At 32.5% G+C, this 25,177-nt stretch overlaps 3 protein-coding genes across 3 annotated transcripts; 1 reads left to right on the forward strand and 2 right to left on the reverse strand.

Moving 5' to 3' along the window:
* Positions 1–59: 59 nt before the first annotated feature.
* LOC140860447 (ethylene-responsive transcription factor ERF098-like) lies at positions 60–515 on the reverse strand. Its single transcript, XM_073263460.1, has one exon. The coding sequence runs from the start codon at positions 513–515 to the stop codon at positions 60–62; it is 456 nt and encodes a 151-aa protein (XP_073119561.1).
* Positions 516–18,411: 17,896 nt separating this feature from the next.
* On the forward strand, positions 18,412–20,558 carry LOC140860383 (uncharacterized). Its single transcript, XM_073263389.1, has one exon. The coding sequence runs from the start codon at positions 18,463–18,465 to the stop codon at positions 20,455–20,457; it is 1,995 nt and encodes a 664-aa protein (XP_073119490.1). The 5' UTR covers positions 18,412–18,462; the 3' UTR covers positions 20,458–20,558.
* Positions 20,559–20,708: 150 nt separating this feature from the next.
* On the reverse strand, positions 20,709–22,999 carry LOC140860384 (uncharacterized). The gene is made up of 6 exons (XM_073263390.1): positions 22,754–22,999; positions 22,050–22,193; positions 21,596–21,663; positions 21,422–21,472; positions 21,227–21,286; positions 20,709–21,102 (listed from the first exon to the last, which is right to left on the reverse strand). Exons 1-6 carry the CDS (start codon positions 22,884–22,886, stop codon positions 20,752–20,754), a joined length of 807 nt encoding a protein of 268 aa, XP_073119491.1. The 5' UTR covers positions 22,887–22,999; the 3' UTR covers positions 20,709–20,751.
* Positions 23,000–25,177: the final 2,178 nt, after the last annotated feature.

Below are 25,177 nucleotides of genomic sequence, written 5' to 3' on the forward strand. Positions count from 1 at the left end.
TTTGCATTAATAATTTATAATGAAGCTAGCTAGCTAGCTTCATGTATTTAATTTTCATGTCATTTCTTCTTCTTCTTGTCCAAGGAAGAATCCAACATCTCCTCCAACAAACTATCATCCAAACACTCCAACTCAATCCTCTCTTGCCCGGCAGCGCCACCCGAACAACAATAATACGACGAAGCGGAGGAGGACGAAGAGGACGCCGGAAATGCAGGTGAATACTTGGGATTGTATGGAGGAATCGTCAGTTGAGAGTAATACTCGTTAGGAAAGTTCAAAATTGCAAGATGACCCCTCAGCTTGAATGCTGCTTTGTCATACGCACGCGCCGCCTCCTCCGCCGTGTCAAATGTTCCGAGCCACAGCCGCGCTCCCTGCCGAGTCGGGTCACGGATCTCCGCCGCAAACTTCCCCCAAGGCCGGCGCCGGACGCCACGGTATCGAGTTTCGTCTTTTTTATCGTCCCTTTCTTGCATGGCCTTGCCTGATGATGATCTTGAAGCTCCTTCCATTTCTTCGTATATATACCGTCCCAATCAATATTAATTTTTCATATACAAATTATTTGGTGGGAAGAGACTATAACAAATTATACTTCATTGATGGGGTATATATACAAGATTTTTCTTGCAATGATGTCAAAAGGTTGAATTGTTCGGCCAAATCTAATGTGATATTCATTATTATTTCCCTCAAGAATCCGTAAACACCACGTGCCAAACGAAATTGGATCAAGGAATTTTAACTTTGTAATGTAATAATTTTCTTTAACATTTTAAAAAAATAATACATATATATATATATATTGAAATTTTCATTTAGAACAGAATAAATTCTCTTACATGACTTATACTTCTTATGGGCATAACAGAACATCGTAAATTTTGCAATACAACGGCGTGAGATATCAAATTAGAATTTGATACGTGGAAAGTGAACACGTATTATAGCTAGGATTTAGTGGAAAAACAGATCTAATCCGTATGTTTACAAGAACCCAACATAGAATTTCCCTGCTAGATTATGTATAGTATATGTGCTTGGGGTATATGAATTCAAAATTTTTTAGAATTATAATTTATTGAATACCTACTTTATGGTGGTCAAAATTAAGTATCATGAATTGTCGAAAAAGTTAGGATGGCGACATGTGAAGAAAGGTACTCTTAAATCTTAATTCACATATCTTCATCAAACTTCTTTAAGGTCTTAAAAACAATAATAAATTAATTTTGTGATTAAGTGCTTAATAAGTGACAATTTTCATGACCAATCGATATTTTGTTTCTTAATTTGTATTGTAGTTTTGCTACTTTCTTTACTAGCTATAATCTACAAAAATTTAGTAACAATTAATGAGCTAAATACTATTATTAGTTTGAATCGATTAGTTTTAATTACGTAACATAATCGACTACTGTAAATTTATACCTTGTTTTTTCTATCATAATCAGCTGAAAAGACCTTACGACGACAGTGAAATGCTGGGAAAAAAAACAGTATCCACTTTTGATAAGATAAGAAAAATTCTTGTCTATATATTTTACGTACCTTTATTTGATTTATATTCCTCATAATCAGTAGGTTTAGATTCTAGAATATTATTTAGTGTGTGTATAATATGTGTGTGTGTGATGCACTATCCGTTCGTCTTCCTTCAATCATGTTGTCCAATTTGATATGGATCTTAGATCAGTATGCACTTCATATATATATAAAATATATATAATATTATTTACACTTCATAATAATTTATTAAATGCACTTCACTTTTCAATTTTTGTGGCAAAATTGGACAATTAATAATACTCTTCCATTGAATATTTTTCTTTGAGTAAGACTCTTATGAAACGGTATCACATATCATCAATCGTGAGACGGGTCAACTATATTATTATATTTATAATAAAACACAAAAAATCTTGTGAGAAGGTTTCACATGTCAATTTCGTAAGACGAATCCTGTATTTGGGTCACCTAAAATAAAATATTACTTTTTATGTCAAAAATATTATTTTTTATTGTAAATATGAGTTGGATTCATGATTCATATCATAGATAAAGATCCGTGAGACCGTCTCATTAGAGTCCTACTCATAATAAAAAGTAATATTTTTAGGCACCGTTCTGTTCACCATATTACTAATATATGTATAACTCATCTCATCACATCTCACGTTCTTCTCATCATATTATTTATCCATATATTAACTATTTATTTTACATCAATCAAATCATTAATTACTTATCTCACATCAATCAAATTATTGAATTCAAATTACTATATTACCCCTTATAAATAATATAATTTTATTTTATTTATTGTTAAATTAACAAAATAATCATTTAACATTTTTATATAAAATATAATCAATCAAATCAAATAAAACATAATCCTTCAATCAAATCCAATACTATTTTAACTATCATTTCTTATTTACTATTTATTGCATTATACTACTTATCTATATATTACTTATAACATACATCATACCTCAAATCAAACGGTGCCTTAGTATAAAAAATAATATTTTTTCATTGATGACTCAATTAAGATATTTGTCTCAAGAAATGTATACATGAAACCGTCTCACGACAATTTTGTGTTCTTTCAATAGTAAATTGTCACGATATCTGCTCCCAATTTAGAATTTTAATTATTTAAAATATCATAAACTCTTGTGAGACAGTTTCACGGGTCAATTTCGTGATACAGATCTCTTAATTGAATCACATTAAAAAGTATTAATTTTTATATTAAAAATATTACTTTTATTGTAAATATGAGTAATTAAGGTTGAACCGTCTCACGAACAAAGATTTGTGAGACCATCTCTCTATGATATGACGTTTTTTTTTAAACTCGATCAACTTTATTTTCTTTATTTTTTTTAAAAAAAACGACTTTCTCAAATGTATTTAAAAAATGACCTTCTCAAGTGTATTTCAAATACACTTGAGGAGATCATTTTTTTTAAAAAAAAAAAAAAAAAAAAAAAAGTTGACCTAATCTATTGTAATTTTCTTTTAAAAAAAGTTTGATCGGATCTATTTTACAAATTTTTTCCTTAATAAATTATTATAGTTAAATTTGTCTATATTCGGAAAATAAGAAAAATACGTACGATAAAAAAATTAAAAATATTATACATTAAAATAGCTCTAAACTTTATTTTATTTTAACTTTATTTTTCGTTATTATTATTATTTTTTAAAAGAAGTTTATTTTTTTGAATCAAGTGATTGTTCCGTTTCTTACGTACGTTTTGATCATGTAATAAGTCTAAAAAATTAATTTTTCTTATCACATAAAAGAGATATATTTATTGAAAAAATTATTATTTTGCAATGAATACGATCTATAATATTTACTGTGAATATAAATCGTAATTATTTTTCAAAATTAAAATACAAAATTGATGGATTATGGCTCAATTTGACTTTCTCCCGGGCCCAAGCCCAATGACTCAATCCATTTGAATCTCATATTATTTATTTATTTATTTATTTGGATACTTTATCAAGACCCATAAATTTCTAAAAGCCCATAAGAGGCTCAAGCTCATGAAACTCTCCGACTATCTATAAATAGTTTAAGTTCTTTCATTCTTAAGGTACGCACTCTATAGTCATATGCTCTAATTCTTTAGAACTTTTATTGAGCAAATACTGACTTGGGCGTCAGAGTGTCTTCGTCGGGCAACCCTCGACACTACTCACTTTGCTTTGTGATGCAGGTAACAACCCACAAAGTTCGGTCTTTGGAATAGTTCGAGTATTAATCCAGTCATCCGGATCTCTACAAATTACCCAGATTCTCTCTAATCGGGTAATATCAATTTTAGGCTACATCAGCTTGGCGCCGTCTTTGGGAAATTGTTCACTGCATCATTGAGAATGCATACTCCATCACAAACATCTCAATGAAATAATCACAATGGAGACTCACCTCCCATCTCCAAACCACCACCTGGGTTTAATTTCACCCAAAAAACGTTGACAGCCTTAATGGAAGGAACGGCTGCACGCGCAGCAACTGAAGCTGTCGCTGAGTTTGTGGCATCACGTCAACGTCGAAGCACCGACAAGAGAGCGCATAAAATAGGGTCATCGTCTCGTGACCCCCTAATAAAGAAGACCCGAAGAAAACTCAGTTTAAATTTAATGACAAAGATCCTGAGGAGAAAAAAAAAAATAATACTCATAAAGAGGGTGAAACAAGTGCTCAGACAGTTCACGACGTCTCTGACGAAAACAAAACCATTGATCCAACCCGTAGAGATGGATCTCACACATATGTAACTGGAGAGAATTCGTCAGCAATCTTGCCTGTACGTCGGAGCCCGTTCACTAACGCCATTCTATCTGAAGCATTGCCTAATAGAGTCAAAATTCCTAGCCTACCTGATGGAACTAGTGATCCTCAAGATCATATTGACAAATTCTACGCGAAAGCATATTTGTATGACATTACAGATGCGGCTTACTTCAAGATATTTTGAACAACGTTATCAGGAAGAGCTCTCACATGGTTCAATAAGCTGCCGTCCGAATCCATTTCCAACTTGGGGCAACTCATCCAGTGTTTCATCCAACAATTCTCAATTAAAAAGAAATACGTGAAAACAACAGCTACTTATTCACAATTGTTCAGAAAGAAGGGGAAAGTTTGAGAGATATGTTAAGAGATTTACTCACACGGTTCATGAAGTCTCACACGTGAACCACGATATGTTATCTGGAATAATGCAGCAGAACTTGCGTCCTGGAAGGTTCAAGGAATCTATTGCAGGAAAATCCCCTAGCACCTTGGAGAAGCTGTTGTCTAGAGCCGAAAAATACATCCGCATCGAGGAAACTAATGAGCTGCACTCCTCGGGAAAAAGAAAACGAGAATAAAAATACGATGAAATATAGCGCAGGAAAGAGAGTCATGCCAATCTAAAGAAACTCTATATTCATAGAGCAAACACCTGCAAGCTAAAATAAATTGCTTCTCGCTACTTTATTTGTTCTACAGATCAAAACTTTTATTTGATTCTTTTTTATTTTAAGTTTAATAATAAACTTATGTTGATTTGTTTACTTTTCTATTTAATTATATAGGAAGGAACCCAGCTCCGTTAACGAATACTTAACTCATACGTCACGACCCATGCATTCATTAAGGCTACTCATCCATCATAGGCTTGGCCAGCCCTGTAGAATTACCTAAGCCACGATGCTGTAAAAGGTCAAGACAAAAAAAAATACAATCCCGGGATACCTCACCACCTAGCAAATAGAGTGGGTTCAGGACTTTTCTATGAGATAAAATCTTAGGAACTTGATCAATTCCTAAGTACTCTATGTTAAGCACTACGTTATTTCTACTAGAGCACAATAAAAAATCCAAAAAGTCATAGCGACTATAAGAAAATTCATGCAGTCATAGCGACTATAAAGAAAAATCCAAAAAGTCATAGCGACTTTAAATAATTTATGAAGTCATAGCGACTATAAAAAAAATTCAAAAAGTCATAGCGACTATAAATAATTTATGAAGTCATAGAGACTATAAAAATTTTTTCAAAAGAAATCATAGCGATTATAAAAAATTTTCAGAAGAAGTCATGACGACTATAAATAATTTATCAAATCATGATGACTATAAAAATTCTTGAAGTCATAGCGATTATAAAAAAAAATTCAGAAGAAGTCGTAGCGACTATAAAATTTTTTTCAGAAGAAGTCATATTGACTATAAAAAATTCATCAAGTCATAATGACTATAAAAAATTTCATCAAAGTCATGATAACCATAAAAAATTCACCAAGTTCTAAACACTATACAAAATCATAGCCCCAAGGGTTACATCTGATGCACCATCCTAAGAGGTTACGTGAAATACACTAACTCAAGGCTTTCATCAAAAATACTACTCCAAAGGATTGTAGAAAACGCATTCCCTCAAAAGATTGCTTAGAAGACAAAAATCTCCCAAGCGTTTGGAAAACTCTCCGTCGAAAATATTATATTTGGAGGTCCTAACGCATCCACCGAAATAGCAGTTGCGGTCCAACGCCCATATGTGAGCAAAAAAAATAACCGCTGTTATACCCCGCGGTCCGATTTTTGAAAATAGTGAAAATTCACTTATTACATTCACTCTCATCGTTAGGTTCCGCTAGATCAACAAACCAGTTGATATTTCGGTTCACCCTCAACAAGTACAATATCTTATACCAGAACGAACACCCCACCAAATATATATTTTTAAAATATATATCTAATACACCTTTTCCACTACCACTCAATACAAATAACCAAGTTATAATATTTTCAAAATATTAAACAACATTTGTAAAAGTGAGAAAATTAAGATTCTCAAGATTTTATATCATATTAGTGCATGCATTTGACCAAAACTCCTGCATTGGACCAAAAATCAAATAATTATTATCCACAATTCAAACATCAAACAACAATTATTATTATAAATTAAAAAAAAGCAAAATATGTGTATGTATATGCATGTATATGCATGTATCTGTCCAATCTCCCTCACGGCCCAAGACTTCATCTTCACTGTGCCGCTAAGTCATCACCGCCGCACCACCATGCCTTCGCCGCTGCGCCGCCCCTACGCCACCGCCGCCTCTGTTTCTTCATCTCAGATCTCGCCACCACTCTTTTTCCAGCCAGATCCGCCGCTCCCTCCCTCCTTCCCTCTAGGTTGCCGTCGGATGTGCTGTTTTCCTGTGGTTGAGCGTCGATGCGTCTCCTCCCCTCCGGATCTGCTGCGCGACCTTCCTCTTCCCCTCACGGCTGCATCACCGCCACCTGCTTCTTCTCCGAGATCTGCTGCGCCGATGCCACTAGTTCTCTTCCAAGATCCGTGCGCCGCTGCCTACATCTCCTTCGGTTCGACGCCGCCGCCTCTTCTCCTCCTCCCACCGTGGCCTCAGTACCTTCTTTTGCCCTTTCTTCTCCAGCCCTGCATCGTTGCCGCCGCCGCACCTTGCTGTCAATCGACGATGGGATGAAGGTCCTTGGAGATGGTGGAGATGATTGGATAGATAGGGCATATTTACACACCAAATTCACGTTGGAAGAGGAGAGAGGGAGAAGAGGAGAGAGGGGAGATAAAAAAAAAATTCATAGAATATTACAATTAAAAGCATGAGGAAATTTGATTTGTACCTGCCATGAGATTATTTTGACCCTCTCTTTTTATTTTCAACACATGAATACTTAAATAAAAAAAAAATTCAAAAACTTTGAGTTAGTAAGTTGTGATGAAAAGACTATGTTGTTGAATTTATAATGATAATTCAGTCAAAGTTTTACTGGGTTTTTACAATTATTATTCTGGCAGAACTTTGATTCCTATTCAATTATACCGCACTCGTAGTTTTGTCAGGATTTTAATTCCTACTATTTGTAATTCTACGATGGGTCTTCTCAACAGTGGCAAACAATATTCATTCTCGGCAATTACATTTTTGACAATACTCCGATAAAAATTCTACTCTCGGTCTTCTCAACACACGCGACACACCCAACCTATGATGGGTTACGACCTAAGTTTATTATCTCCCGTAATCAGACTCTAACTACATGTCTACTAACAGACTATTAAAAAAAACTCTTACTCTCGACCATCTCTAATAAACAAGACATGCTCGAGAGTGGGGGGCTTATGATGGGTTATGACCCAATTTGACTTTCTCCCGGGCCCAAGCCTAATGACTCAATCCATTTGGATCTCATATTATTTATTTATTTATTTGGATACTTTATCAAGACCCATAAATTTCTAAAAGCCCATAAGAGGCTCAAGCTCATGAAACTCTCCGACTATATATAAATAGCTTAAGTTCTCTCATTCTTAAGGCACGCACTCTATATTCATATGCTCTAGTTCTCTAGAACTTTTATTGAGAAAATACTGACTTGAGCGTCGGAGTGTCTTTGCCGGGCAACCCCCGGTGCCACTCACTTTACTTTGTGATGCAGGTAACAACCCACGAAGTTCGGTCTTTGAAAATGTTCGAGTATTAATCCACTCATCCGGATCTCTACAAATTACCCAAATTCTCTCTAATTGGGTAATATCAATTTTAGGCTACATCAAAAATAAATATAGAATAATTTTAATCTTTATTGTAAATATAAATAAAATGAAACCTTACTAGAATTATGAAGTTAAATGCAAGTGTATATTATAAATATTAGGTGGTGAAACAATGGTTAATTTCTTGATTTGAAGCAAGCTTTTCTCAAATCGGAAGCTCCATCATCTATGTTGAGAATTGAGATGAAAAATTTGGGCATCTAGGTTTCGTCAACCACATTCTGGAATATATCTATGCCTAAGATTTTGTTCCCTACTGTGCAGGGAAACTATGTGCACCGCGTGATGTTCGTGCGAACATGAAGTTCATTTAAAAAAAATATTTGAGATGTTATTGCGAGCATCTCGTAAAATATCTTAGATCGATGTTTGCGCGAACATCACACGGTGCACATAAATCTCTGCACACCAATGTGCAATGGATCAAATCTATCTATATCTATATCTATATCTATATATATATATATTTATACATATAAATTATAAAAGCATGGTTGATCATGCTTATATTTTAAACCATCATGGTCGACGAGAATGGGTATTTTATTATTTTGGTCTGCTCAATTTTTATTTTAAAAAATAGTTCGCCTCCTTATACTGAAATACATCGATGGTTCATTTTTCAAAATATAAAGTTTCATTAGATCCACAATTTTAATTCATCGACCAAGTCACCAAACACAATGTTGGCTTATCAATCTTTTTTTGAGTACCCATAAATAGGACGTAAATTAAATGGTGTAATTTAAACAAATAAAAGTTTATGTTGTCATTTAAAAGTTATAAATATGATACTCTGAAAATACAAACAATGAAATATCCGTTTAATTAACATTTAACTTTTGCAAATAGAATTATTTAAAGTAAAATATAACTATTGTAACCAATACTATATGTGGCAGAACGAAGTCCATGCTAGAAACGTGGTAACAACTAACAAGTGTCCAAAATTTTATTTATTTATTTTTTATGATCAAGGCAGTGCATGTTTCGACGTTGGCAGGTGAGGATAAGAGTACAAGTTTTGCCGTAAAATAATGATCTTATTGTGCCTTTGCATAATAAATTTTTGAGTAGGTTTTTGTGACACGATCTCACGAATTTTTATTAATGAGACGAGTTATATTTACAACATAAAACAATATTTTTATCATAATAAGTAATACTTTTATATGGATAATATAGGCATATCAACTCTTGACCTTATGAAATTTACACCCTTGCCTCAAGAACAAACACATAGTCAAACTAATTGTCATTTTACTAAATTAACCTCAATTATAATTATTAAAACTTTATAAACATTAAAAATGAATTTTAGAAATTTATGTAAAATTAAAACTGAAATATACATGTCTTGCTTAGATTAAATCGTTATGTTTGATTAATATCTTTTTTTCTCATAAATTTAATATTCGATTTTATGAAAGATTATTATTTGAAATTTAATATCGTAAAAATGGAAACTAGAAGATTTCCATATACTTGATAATTAATATTTTTAAAAATATTATTTCAAATATTTATTTCATCCACTTGATAATTAATCTCTGTTTAGATATTTTTCCCTTTTGAAATAAAAAAAACAATATCAAAATCAATTAATAATAACAAATTAATTAAGAATAATAATATTGATAATAATAATAATAATATAATAATAATAAATTAAAAAATAATCAATACTTCCTCCGTTCCGTATCCATAGATAAGTGTATATTTTCACATAAATTAAGAAAGTGTTTAAAAAAGTAAATTTCAAAAAAATAATTTCTCATGTTACCCTTATTTAACGAATATTTTAATAGAATAAAATAATTATACAAGTAGTTAATGAGATTCATTTAATAGTGATGAATTGGTAAAAGAAAAAAAAAGGATAGATAACATAAAATATGAAAACTAGACTATATATTTGGAATAGATGAAAAAAGAAATATAGCTTCAATAAATAAGACGGGGTAGTACATATTTTATAATTAGAATTTTTTTGTGAAGAAAAATGGTGTATTATGATATGAGCGGTGTATTTCAATAAATCTAAAGATTATTACACTAATGTAAAGGTATTTTTGTACCATATACGGTATGTTTTCAGGAATGTATGTACTAAAAATTTGAGAACACAAGGAGTTAACAACTATAAAGGATTTTCAGCAATTTTGTGATTTTACAGGAGTATTAATATATACAATTAACTTAATATTTATATAACATTTGGCTAGATATTTATAATTAGAACAGAATTTTTTACTTCACAAATAATTTCAAAAATAATATGTAATCAAATATATAATATTTATTTCCATAAAAAAATATATAATATTTATAAAAAATTTTCTAGATTTTTGTAATTAGAACAAAATTTTCAAATATAATATATAATCGGTTATTTAATGGGTTAATTGTCAATCACTCCCTAAAACACTTTATAACTTATTTATAAATTTCTACATAAATAAAACTTACTTTCAACTCCCTGGAGAGAGAAACTTTTGTTTCTAAATACCAATTTTACCCTTATCTCTTAAAAAAATGAGAGAATGGATAATAAAAACAAAACTAATCCAAATAGTATATATATAAAAATTCAAATTAAAATCAAAGAACATAAACCATATCATATACATGTTTATGTTGATACAGGAGCAAGTATGTGTTTAGGAAGCAAGCATATACTTCCAAATCATTATTGGAAGAAATATGATAAATGATTAAAAGTTCGAATAGGAGATGGATCAATAATCATGCTTAATACAGTAACAGAAAAATTAAAAATAGAAATAGAAGAAACAAAATTTGTAATACCCATTATATATCAAATAGAATCAGGAATGGACATTATAATAGGAAATAATTTTTTAAGAGAATATCTTCCCTTTACACAATTTAAAGATCACATAACTTTAAACAAAGGATCATCAATGATTTACATTCCCAAAATACGAACAGCATTTCGCGTAGGAAATGAAGGATTTACAAAAAATTTTCATAAACGAAATACAAATCCAATAGAACTAAAAATAGAAAATATTTTAACGATTAATCCTGAAAAGAAATCATGAGAAAATTTCATGATATATGTTCTGAAAATCCTCAGGACAAAATTAAGAAAATAAAACAATTCATTGCTTCAATAAAACTCAAAGACCCTAATATCACAATCCGTGAAGCACCAAGAAGATGTAACATGGATGATGCAAAAATATTTGAAAAAGAAGTTCAAGAATTATTAAAACTTAAGATAATCATCCCTAGTAAAAGTCCACACTCTTCACCAGCCTTTTATGTCAGTAAGAAAGATACTGATAAGAAAAGAATGGTAATTGATTATCGAAAGATGAATAAAGCAACAATTATGGATGTATATTATATCCCAAATAAGAATGATTTACTATCTTATATAGGAGAAATAAAATATTTTTCCAGTTTAGATTGTAAATCAGGATTCTGGCAAATTCAACTAGAACCACAAACACAATTACTTACAGCATTCAGTTGTCCAAAAGGACAGTATCAATGGACTGTATTACCTTTCGGACTTAAACAAGCACCAGGTATCTTTCAAAGATATATGGATGAATCTTTTAAATCATTAATAGATTTTTGTTGTGTTTATATAGATAACATATTAATTTATTCAAAAATACTAGATCAACATTATAAAGATCTCATGACAGTTTTAGATATTTGTCATAAAGATGGAATTATACTTTCTGAAAAGAAAGCACAATTATTCAAAACAAAAATAAATTATTTAGGATTACAAATAGAAGATAGAAAACATTGTTTACAACCGCATATACTTAAGAAAATTCATGATTTTCCTAGTGAAATCAAGGATAAAGATCAATTAAGAAGATTTTTAGGATTATTAACTTATTCTGGAAATTACATTAAGAAACTTGCAGAAATCAGAAAACCTCTTCAGGTAAAACTTAAACAGGACTATAAGTGGAAATGATCGAAAGAAGATACTAATTACATAGACACTATTAAAAAGAAAATAATTAGTAATCTTCCTGAATTATATTTTTCTTCAAATAAAGATATAATAATAATTGAAACAGACGCTTCAGATGAATACTGGGGAGCATGTTTAAAAGCTTATACTGGAGAAAAAAATTTAGAAGAACTTACTAAAACACCTACTAGAAATAATGAAGAATTATGCAACTATACATCAGGAACTTTTCAAGGTGCACAATTAAATTATCATTCGAATGAAAAAGAATTATTAGCTTTAATATTCACAATTGGAACTTATGAAATTTATCTTATTTCTAAACCGTTTTTAGTAAGAACAGATAATATGAATTTAACATATTTCAAAACAAGGAAAATATCAAGAAATGCAGGGAGAAATGCAGCAAGGCTAATTAGATGGCAATTGGAATTGAACCATTATCAGTTCGAGATCCAACATGTCAAAGGAACGGATAATTCATTACCCGACGCATTAACCAGAGAACTTTACCCAAACTATACTATCCGTAGTAACGGAATAATAAAGGAGATCCTAAGTGATCCAGAAAATGACTGTGAGTCATCCGAACATGCCTCAGAAAGCATGGAAAATATAAATTGATGAAATGAGATTTATATTCAGAAACATGAATTATTTTATGACTTTCAGTCATCCGAACATGCCTCAGAAAGCATGGGGAATATAAATTGATGAAATGAGATTTATATTCAGAAACATAAATTACTCTTTGAGTAAAATAATCAATTTAAGATTGATTCAATTCTTGCAAAAGAATTTATAAATGCAATGATACGCATAAAAAAACTATCCAAATTACTCACGAAAAGAGTTATTTTACTAACCATTATATATATAAATATGTTTTCTTGTGCAGAGTATAATCAAGATGGAGCAACTAAGTCAATTAAAAGAACAATTGATTGAATTGCAGGAAGAAATTCAATTCTTCAACTAAAAGAAAGGAATTTGAGTAGAAAAATTCAAAGGACAGAAGAAAAGATGATAACTTCATCATCATCATCCTCACCAAGAACACCAATCAAAATGACAACTCCATTTGACAAAATAATGGAGATAAAAGAGAAACAGTCAGTGGTCACAGCCAACACTGACAAAGAAAAAGAAAAGAAAAGAAAAAAGAACCGGTGAACACAGCCAGCACCGAGAAAAATAAAAAAGAAGAAAGGACGTTTAAAAGTGCCCTTGAAAAGAAAGAAGGAAAGATGGTCAATCTACGACCACAAAAACCAATTTTTGAGAAAACAAATTTTTCAGAAAAACTCAAGACTGAATTCTTTGAAACACTAAACTATTCGAGAATAGCCAAACCATCTGCAGAATCTTGGCTACAAACTTGTGACACACAGAGCATAACAAGAGCAAGAACACTGCAAGGTGCTCCAGCGCATGAAGTCGCAAGATTCTTTTCAAATGGATTATTAAGTGGATTGGAAGTCAGTCCCAACAATCAAGAAATGGAACTATTTCCATATCAGTTGAGAAATAGTATCATCCAGTTCAAGAAAGCAGTCTTTAAGGACGATCCAGTATTAATATTGAGTATTCACTCAACCCTTCCAGATTGGAATGATAACAAATTCTATCAACCAATGGTATATATTCAATGTCGAAAACAAAAAGACAAGTTCTTATTCGAAGGATCAAATGAAGAGAAACCAGTAATGGATATCTCAACACTTCCTGAGATAAGAATAAAGACATTGATTGATATGATCTCAAAGACAGGAAAGATTGATGGAAACTCAAAGGTTAAAATAAATTTTGCAACCAGTAAAATTTTATTAACCACTGGACACAAGGAGACAATCCAAAAGAAAGAACAAGCCATGTTAGCTCAATTCGAAGCTCCAATCTATGAAGCAAGAGTTGACATAACCCGAGAAACCCAACAAATGTTATGTCAAAGACTAAGAACAATGATATTCACTCACAAATGTGGACATTGCCAACTCATTCAGACAGAAAAAGCAGATGTCAAAGAGGACAAACCAGCTGTCAAAGAAGATAAACCAATAAAAAATGGTCCGAATGCACAAGTGATTCAGAGAGTGACACAATGTAAAAACAAATGAAATCGTGGACCACACCACATGTTAAAGGCATCCACTCAGATGTAAAATGAGTTGTTTCCATTATGTAGTGTCGGGTGGTCCCCCTCTTTTCTTTTATTTTTAATTATGTATGCGTTTCTCCACGCCTATAAAAGGAGATGTTTTGTGCTGTAAAAAAAGTAAGTGAAGTTTGAGTATCTCTCTCTTCTTAAAGTTTCTTACAATCTGGTTCATACAAGACGTATGAAAACTATCAGAAACTAAGAAACATAAAATCAGAAACAAAATAAGCCTTATGGCTAATAACTAAACAAGCAGGGCGTAAGGAGGATAAGGTTGGAAACCAATCATTGAATATTCATGGTTAAGAGTAAACCTGAAGATTCATAGAGCAAGTACCAGTTGATCAAGTGATCGTTAAGGGAAATCAAGGATTTGGCCTCTGCTCAAAACCAAGATTCATTCAAACAAAGTAACCTTCCTAAACCTCCTGCAGCCCTTAATTCAAAGAAATAGTCAAAATACATTAATCATGTCATCATCCTTTATAAGAAATGGAAGATTAATAATAAAAAAAACATGTTCGAAATAGAAGATGATCATGAATATGATGCATTTCGTGAATATCGTTTAAATACTTCTGATTTAACCATATTTGAATCAATTTATCAACTAAAATTTGTATTAATAATCCATGAATGGAACCAAACTAATATGAAAACATTTATCTGTTATAAATGAATCAGATCTGAAAATCCATGAATCAGATCTGTAAATCCATGAATAAGAAAATTCATAAGAATTTGAAGAATTCCGCAACCTGGTATCAGAGCTTAAATAAAGCAAATTATTAATGTCTGAATTAACTTTAGATATTGAGATTAAAAATTTATTTGATAAAATAATCTTACTAAAAGATTTACGTCAAATAGATCAATTATGGAATAAAATAAAAGATCTCCAAACCTTTTATTTCAAAAATCATAAAAAAGAACATTTTTCAAGCAACTGGAAAATGATAATTCAAATTTCTGAAAACGATGAAATTGAAGACATAACAATATGTTATGAATAAGAACAAATTTGTTATCGAAATCCGATCAACAAAAACAAAATAATAAAAGTAACAATTTTTACTAAATGGAAAATGTATGAAAATACAAAAATGAATATCTTTAATTTATATTCTCAAAATATAAATTTTGATATAGAAAATTGTGAAAACAATTTGAAACATCTTAAAAATTGTCAATCTTCAATTGATAGTTTCGAAGATTTTCAGAATTTATTAGAACAGATAGATTCGACAAAAAGGATTTTAATAGCCTTAAGAAAATTAAGAAGTTCTATCATCTGTTAAAATGACAGAAGTAACAATTCCAAATCAAAACAACCTGGTCGATGAATCTGAAGAATCTGAAGAAAACCAAGAGTATAATTTGAATATTATATTCAATCAAAACAAGTTTGCTGAAATACAGAAAACAGAGTTTTCTAATTCAAAAACAAATCTAATAGAACAACCAGGAATACTAAGTAAGATTTCAAATTTTATTAATCCCAGGAAAAATTTAATTTATTATTCGATTCGTACAAAAGAACGATCTTGTAAAATAAATAACGAATCAAGGTCTAATACTCTGAAGTTATTAACAACTCAAGATATTAATACCATCATGGAAAAAGCCAGTGAAAAAGAACGATCTGAACTAAAATATGTTCATATCGGAGGAATTGAAATAATAATATCAGCTCACTACCGAGAAGAAATAGATACACCAATTGAAATAATAGTTCGTGACAAAAGAATACGTAATTTCGAGGATTCTATCCTTGGAAAAATTGAAGGAAATTTATGTTACAAAAAGATGAAATTTTGTATTTATCCACAATACAATATATCTCTTTTTGATAAAAACATAAATGACGTTTTAACATTAGATTATTACTTTTATAGAAATAATCTTATGTTAACAGGAAACCATCCGATCAATATAAACTATGTTGTCGGTTTAGCAATAAGTAATAATTCTCAAACAGAAATAATTTCAACAAAACCAACTATTTCTGTTGAAAGAATGTTTGAAAATATTACAATAATTGAACACCCTCGAAAAGCATTTATTGAAGAAATAAATCCCTATAAAAGATGAAGTTCATATGACCTCCAAATCACAAAACAGTCTGTACCAAGAAGATCATTATCATTTGCTAGAAATGATGAAGATATTCTTGATAAGATTGGAACCATGAATCAAAATATTCTTAAAATTAAACAAGCTATTGTTAATGAGTCAAACTCATCGCAATGACGTACTTAATAAAATTAGAAAAAGATCTAGGAGATTTAGAAAATAATATTAATAAGATCAATCTATCAATACAAGAATTAGAGAAAAATTTCAAAGAATATATTGATTTAGCAACGACTAGATTAATAATTAAACAAGAAAGATATAGTAATGAAATATTAAACTATCTTAAGGAAGTTCTTCCAATAGATAAAGGAAAAAGAAAAATGGAAAAAGAACCACAATTCAAAATTGAATCATGATATAGAAATCCCCTTAGTTATGACAAACATAAGTATGGAGATGTTTAGTGAAACCGACTCATCTGATTTTGAACAAATAGGAGTAAATACAGAAGAATTATATCATTCAGAATTATATCATTTACATCAGGACTCAGAACAATACAGAGATATGAATATTTCAGAATCAGAATCTGAAGATGATTCTAGACCACGATTAAATCTACGAACGAATGTAGAAGGTTGTGGTGGAAGAGATGATGAAGAATTTAAATATAACAGAGACCAATACTCTGGATCTTATAAAGATGTTAGAGATATTCTTAGAGAATCAAAAATATCAGGATTTGTGAAACAAAATATCTTAGATTTAGGATGTTCAATAGCCAAAGAAAGAAAATCAAAGATAGATCATTGGGCAAATGAACTATCAGTACAAATTCAATTAACACCATTATTAGACAAAAGTGAGAATATTCAAGTTTTAACTCATGGGATGATAAAAATGACACTGGTAGGAGCAGTAAGAACTTGGGCTGAAAACCTAGTAATTACTAATCTACCACAAGGAATGACAGGACATCGATATTTCGAACTATTTGTTGATGCCTTGTACCAAAAATTTTTAGGAGTTTCTAATAATGATGCTAATTTGGTAGCTAAGAATATAGAACAAAATAGAACAATCTTTATATTATATAATATTAAATTATGCAATTTATGTTACTTAGAAGAATTTATTTGTGATTATGAAACAAACTATTATCAATTAATAGATGCTGATAAAAAGGAACATTATAAACTAAGTATCTTTAATAAGATACCTAATATACCTATACACAGTAAAGATGAATTCTTAACTAGTCCTTATCCTAAAACTTTAGGAGGAGCTATTAAATTCATCAAAGACATAATAACAAAGAAATGTCATGAAGTAACACTAAATAAAAGAATCTCTAAATCCTACAAACAAAACAATAAACTTTGTTGTGACAAAATAAAATTCACAGTAAAAGAATACGGTTGCAAAACAAACATGTCACGCAAATATTTAAAACGACAGAAACAGAATGAATTTAATAAACCTTATAAATCTTTTAATAAGAAATTTATTCCCTATAAGAAAAAAAAAATTTAAAAAGAATTTCTTCAGAAAATCTTATAAAAGAAAATTTTATAAAAAGTTTGATAACAAAAAACCACATTGCCCAAAGGATAAAGGAAAGAATTGCACATGTTGGTTGTGCAACGAAGAAGAACATTATGCGAATGAATGTCCAAAACGAAACGAAAAGAAAAATAAAATTAAACTTCTTGAAGAAATATATACTATTGGATTCTATCCCGTAGAAACAATTGAATTTTCATCCGATGAAAATATTTATTATCTTGATGAATTAAGTGAATCAGATTTTGAATCCGATTCCACATTTGATAAATCAAGAAATAATAATGATTAAAATAACGACAAGGGCATTTTCGGAAAGACAAATATAAGAAGTAAATTGAAAGTTATGTTTGATTTAGGGAGTTATCTACAAGTTACCCTTATTTAATATGTTTATAACAATTTCCCTTTTTTAAAAAAACAATTTTTCACTTGGCGAACGCGTGTTCAGAAACTGGGATCCATTAATTAAATTAAATTAATTAAATATACATATTTATGTCTAATCTAACTCACCAGCTCACCTTGGAGCCCAAGAAAAACATCACTATACATACATAAACCTCCATAGATCAACCAAAATGTCTTCCACTCCTCCACCAGAATTCAACACCGCCACCGCCACCGCCACCGCCAACGACGGCGAGAACGCCACCATGGATGACCTTGTATCGGAAACTGCAGACCTGAATCTTGATCCGCCATTTCCATTGATGGGCTATACTGAAAACGATTCAGCCACATTCTTGTCCTCTGGTAACCCCTGTTTGGATTTCTTTTTCCACATCGTGCCTAAGACACCCCCTGAATCTGTAATTGATAGATTGAAAATTTCTTGGGATCACGATCCTCTCACAACCCTGAAATTAATCTGCAATTTGAGGGGTGTTAGAGGTACTGGGAAATCTGACAAGGAGTGTTTCTACGCTGCGGCGCTCTGGATGCATCAGAACCACCCGAAAACGTTGGCGTGTAATCTGAAGGTAATCTCGCAGTTTGGTTACTTTAAGGATCTCGTTGAGATCCTATACAGGCTTATTGAAGGCCCTGAGATTCGATCGGAGAAGAAAGATGCGTGGAAGAGCACTAAGAAGGGGAAGGGGAGAACGAGGAAGCACTACTTTTGTGCTAAAAAGAAGGAAAAGAACGATGATCCCAATGAGGCAGATGAGAAGCGGTTGTTAAGGGCTAGAGTTCCGAGGGAGAAAAGGGTAGCTGCTAATGCCCTAAAAGTGAAGGAAGAAATGGATAAAGCAAGGAAATTGAAGCATTTGAAGGTGTTGAATATGGCCAAAAGAGCTGAAGAAAGGTATGATCAAGATGCCAACTATAGGCTCTTGCATGATAAGATTTCAACCCTTTTTGCGGAGTTGTTGAAATCTGACATACAAGCTCTGAATTCGAATGAATTCAACAAAATTAGTCTTGCAGCGAAATGGTGTCCCACCATTGATTCTTCGTATGATAAGGCCACTTTGATATGCAAAGCCATAGCTAAAATACTTTTTCCGCCTGAATCGTCACCAGAATACAATGGCATAGGTGAAGATCAGAATGCATTTATGGTGAGAAATAGGCTGAGGAAAGAAGTTCTTGTTCCGTTGCATCAGGTCTTGAAATTGCCTGAGGTGTATATGAGTGCAAAACAATGGGAAGCGGTTCCGTATGAACGTGTTGCATCGGTGGCGATGAGGAATTACACTGATATTTTCTTGCATAGGGACAATAAAAGGTTTAGGGAATATCTTGAGAATGTGAAGGCTGGGAATGCAAAGATTACGGCAGGGGCGTTACTTCCTCACGAGATAATCGAAAAGAATAGCAAAGGCAGCAGTGGAGCAGCCATAGTCTCAGAGCTGCAGTGGAAACGGATGGTAGATGACTTGCTGAAGAAGGGGAAACTGACGAATTGTCTTGCTGTTTGTGATGTTTCAGGTAGCATGTATGGTACTCCAATGGAAGTCTCTGTTGCACTTGGACTACTGGTTTCTGAGCTTAGTGAAGAGCCATGGAAAGGGCATGTGATAACATTTAGTGAGGTACCTGAGTTGCATTTGATTAAACCTGGTAATCTAAGGTCCAAGACAGAGTTTATCCAGAACATGGCTGCGGGTTACAACACTGATTTCCAAAGGGTATTCGACAAGATTTTGGAAGTTGCAGTTAACGGAAACTTGAGTGAGGATAAGATGATAAAAAGGCTTTTTGTTTTTAGCGACATGGAGTTTGATCAAGCCTCTGTGAGTCCATGGGAAACAGATTATATGGTGATACAGAGGAAATTTCGGGAGAAGGGATACAAAAATGTGCCGGAGATTGTGTTTTGGAACCTGAGGGACTCTTCTGCTACTCCTGTGAGTGCTACACAAAATGGGGTTGCTTTGGTTAGTGGCTTTTCCAAGAATCTGCTTACACTTTTCTTGGAGGAAGGAGGGAAAATTAGACCGGAAGATGCTACAGAGCTTGCTAGTGATGACGCTAATAAAGCATCATCAGGTGAAGAAATGAATCCTGAAGCAACCATGGAAGCTGCTATATCTGGTGATCTGTATCAGAAACTTGTTGTGTATGATTGAAAGGATGAAAACTAGCATGTTTCGGATTTGAGATGTTTTTGTCAATGTAATTCGTTTCATGATTGAGAAGGTTTTTCCTGGAATTTAATTCTATTCACCATCTGCCAAATATAATTCAACTATGATAAGCCCGACAAAATCTAAACCACGAAGAAGGCAAAGTCATAATTCCCTAGATATTATGTACACATTACCAAGAAAACTATAAAAACCAATTCTCTATGTTCTCTTCTGGGAAAAGAGTAATCAAAGAAATAAAGGATCGTTATGCTATTATACATTAGTTTGCATCTGTTATAAATTTTTGGCATCGGATCTCTCTGATACGTTATCAAGTTTTGGAACCCATTCCTGCAATCTGGAACGTGTTCTTGTGGATGCTCCCATAGTGCTGCCTTCAATGCTAATCCTGTTTTTGGGTTGGGAACTGTTGTTTTTTGAAAACTGGGTAGCAGCTGCCCTTGCACCCGCGATAGCTTCCACTAGACGGGGAGGTTTATCTTGTTGAGATACACTAGACTCATTTGGAGAAGAAGCCAGCGATCCAGGTTTCAAAGAGTGAGGATCTCGAGTATCCGGAAGCGGAAATTTTACCCGTAGTGGAGGTTCAACGGACATGAGGCCTCTAACTGCTGATTCATATACCTATAGCCAGGCAAGGGCAAGGAGTGTGATGTAAGCAAGATTGTGAAACAAACCCGGGGAAAACAAGATCGAAGAAAAAATGAAAAAGGTTGGAAGATTATGCATATTATTTCTGCTGTTTTACCTTACGTTCCAGATTATATACTCCCTGGTAACCACGCATCTCAAATGGTACAACGAGTTTCTGTGAGAATCAAGCAATAGTTATTCGTTGACATAGATAATACAAGAATCCAACAATAAACTCAAATAGGCGTGCATTATTGAAAGCCGCAAGGAAAAAAGAAGAAGAAAACAGAAGACGGGAAAAGACACTAACCTGTGGACACTCACAAAGCCAACAGAATGCTGTTTGCCCTTCCACTCGTACCTACAGAAACAAAGATTTGAAATACATGTAACAAAATACAATGCTGCCCAACAAAAAGCTACAGGAATATTGGGATCAACAGAGTCGGAATTTTTAAGGCATAGTCTAAGATTTGGTGTGTACCCCTGCATTTATAGCTTCCCAGCTTACTAACTCGTCGCAGGTAACACAACCAACAACCTCCACGCAACCTATGAAAAACCAGGTTTCAGGTCAGCTATACTCGCAAGAACAGCACCCACCATAAAATGCCAGAATCAGTAGTGACTTTTCAGCATTTAGTGAGGTGAACCAGGTTTCAGTCTAATCTCAACTTGACATTCTGAGATATATTTCTTTTTTTTTTCAAAATAAAGAAACAAATTTTAACGTGAGAATGGGGTGTGCATATTTCAGATGCCATTACAGCGGTTTCGACTTTTCACTTTTGTGAGACAAAGCTCGAGCTTCACCCAATAAGGCAACATAATATTCGCGTGCGTTGTATCTTCTTATTACCAAACGTGTATAAATAGGAGGAAATGAATATATTGACCCGACCGCATAAAGACGGGTATGTACATGATCAGCGATATACCTAGAAGTCTAGAGACTGGATAATGCTCCGGGAACTTGATATCAGTTATTCCATCCATTGCATAGATTTCTCTGTAAAAGTCCTCCATTGCTTTGATTGTCTCTTGTTCTGGGACCTTGCCAGCAGCATGAATCCAGAGCCGCCCTTTACAAAGGAAACCAAAACATGTGATATTTTCAATGTTTCACAAATACACAAGCACATTTGCTTGTGAGAACGCAAGTCATGCTAGAACATCGTCATGCTATTACTGAAGAAGACAGCCTGTGAAAAATAAAATTTAAACTCGGGGACGTTTCATAAGGTATACTGAAGAAGACAGCCTGTGAAAAATTTGTAACCTTGTTATACACCATTATCACGTTTGATGGCCCATCTTACCCCTTGGAAGACTGATGATAACCCAAACAATAGTCGCATCAACAACTTGGTCAACAAGGGCAAACATGATTTCATCGTATAACTTCAAAAACCATATTGCCAGAAAACCAACAAGCATTATAACGCCTCATTACAAGATCATAAACGAATTACTGTTTTCTAAGAAACTATAAAATATAATTTAGCATAGCATGAATACTAAGGGACAGTTAGGTCTGGAACCAGAGTAAAAGCTTCAAACCTACCATCATCGCACTTGAAAGGAAAAGCAAAAAAAATAAAATTGAAATAACCGAAAAGTTGAAATCTTTATAAAATAGCACCTCTAATAGGGGAAGGCCAAGATCTGCCTTCAATTCGTTTGATTCCATAAACAAGTAAAGAAGCCCATGGCTGATGCATTGTGAGACACGGGTTTCTTATGTTTGATGGTTCTGCTCGGTTCCTGCTCCCCATCTGGATGATTCTCGTGGATCGTTCCGTTAATTTGGGTAAATTTTATCTGTGAAAACACTAGCTGAAGGCAGAGTTGGCGGCCGCGTTTATATCGTAAACTTCCGATGCTCTTGGGCTATGTTTGTATGTATGCTAGAGACGACGTGATAAATAATATACATATATAATTAATGTATTGTAATAAAAAATAAAATAAGAAATAATAGTGGATATTGTTGAAAATATATTATATTATATTAGAATTGTTGAAAATTGAATTGTATTATTTTGAAAATTAGTGTGTGATGATGTAGATGATGATGATTTAATTTTTGGACTAATCTCGCATTGAGATTTATAAATAGGTCTCTCCATTTGTGTAAAAAAACACAATTTGAGAGAATAAATTTAAAGTGTGGAGTTTGAGAATATTTTGAGTTTTCGAGTTTTATAAATTTTACTTTTCACAACACGTTATCAGCACGATCGCTCGAAGGTTCTCTATATTTTCCGACGCTCCAAAATACAAAAAGAAGTCAAAAATATTCAACAAGTAAGAATTTTTATTTTACTGTTTATATATTTTTATTTTGTATATATTAATATATAATATCATGTTATGAAAAAATAAGTTTTTTATCAAAACTTGTTATAAATCCTGGGAGGATGTTAAGACGACATCCCACACTCCCGGTAAGGGATACGACAAGTATAAAAGCCTCTAAGGTTTTTAAACAATAACGTGATATATATTTATTATGTATATATATTAACTATATTAATATATATTTTCATGTTATTATATAAAAGGTTGTCTATGACACTGACCTTATAATAACGTGATATGATATATATTATTGTGTATTTATATACTAACCATATTTGTATAATCTCATGTTATTATATAAAAGGTTGTCTACGACACCGATCTTATAATAATGTGATATGATATACTATACCTGACTTTATACTAACTATATTGGTATAATTTCACAACATTATATAAAAGGCTGTCTACGACACTGACCTTATAATAATGTGATATGATATACATAATTATTTAATTATGATTATCATTATATGCATTGCATCATTATCACAAATTTTTATTCAACACATACTCGATTTTTTTCTTTGCCCCCAACGGTCACAAACGGCTAAATTTTTGCCCTATAAATATGTTCACTCAAACTCATTTTCAATCACACCAAATTCATTCTTCATCTCAAAACATTTTCTCCTCGGTTTTTTTTCGAAAAAGAAGAAGATGGAGTTTTTGGCTTTTCTAAGGATATTTTTCATAACGATTATGATCATCATGCTCACGAGTTTTGTACTCACCAGCGATTTTCCACCACATGCTTTTTCTCTATTTGTATACTTACTTGTACTCATAGTTTATCCATTATTTTGTATTGTCATATTAATGGAAATTAACTAATAAAATGCATTGTTATTTTTCTAATACCACCATGTCAAACTTGGCAAAGCTTGAATTCGTTGCACTCGATATCACTGGAAAAAATTATATGCCATGGACTCTTGATGTTGAGATGCATCTTGAGTCATTGGGTCTAAGTGAAAGCATTAAAGAAAATAATATATCAACCTCACAAGATAAAGCAAAAATTATGATTTTCTTGCGCCGACATCTTGATGAAGGGTTGAAATGTGAGTATCTCACAGAAAAAGACTCAACGACTTTATGGAAAGGGCTGAAAGAAAGATTTGAGCATATAAGGGAAGTGATACTCCCGACCGCCCGTGATGAATGAAATACGTTGAGATTCCAAGACTTTAAAAAAGTCAGTGATTATAATTCTGCGATGTATCGAATAGTCTCGCAATTAAAATTCTGTGGACTTGAAGTCACAGAGATGGAAATGCTTGAGAAAATATTTTCCACTTTTCACGCATCGAATATAACTCTACAACAACAGTATAGAGTGCGTGGATTTTCGAGATATTCCGAACTAATCGCATGTCTTCTTGTGGCGAAAAAGAACAACGAATTGTTAGTAAAAAATCATCAATCTCGACCCTTTGGATCAACGGCATTTCCTGAAGCAAATGTCGTAATGAAAAATGAAAACCAAAATCAAAGGAATAGACCAGATTTTGGTCGTAGACGAGGCCGAGGACGTGGGCGTGGACGTGGACGTAGAAATGACCGTGGTCGTGGACGCGGTCGTGGATATGAAAATAATCGAGATAGTTATTTCAGTAACTCATCTCAAAAGAGCGTCACGCACCACCCACTAAAAAGGCAGCATGAAAACATTAATGAAAATAAAAATCACTCAAAAAGAACC

Source organism: Henckelia pumila, chromosome 4 (genome assembly GCF_033568475.1).
Source record: "Henckelia pumila isolate YLH828 chromosome 4, ASM3356847v2, whole genome shotgun sequence".
NCBI classification, from domain to species: domain Eukaryota; kingdom Viridiplantae; phylum Streptophyta; class Magnoliopsida; order Lamiales; family Gesneriaceae; genus Henckelia; species Henckelia pumila.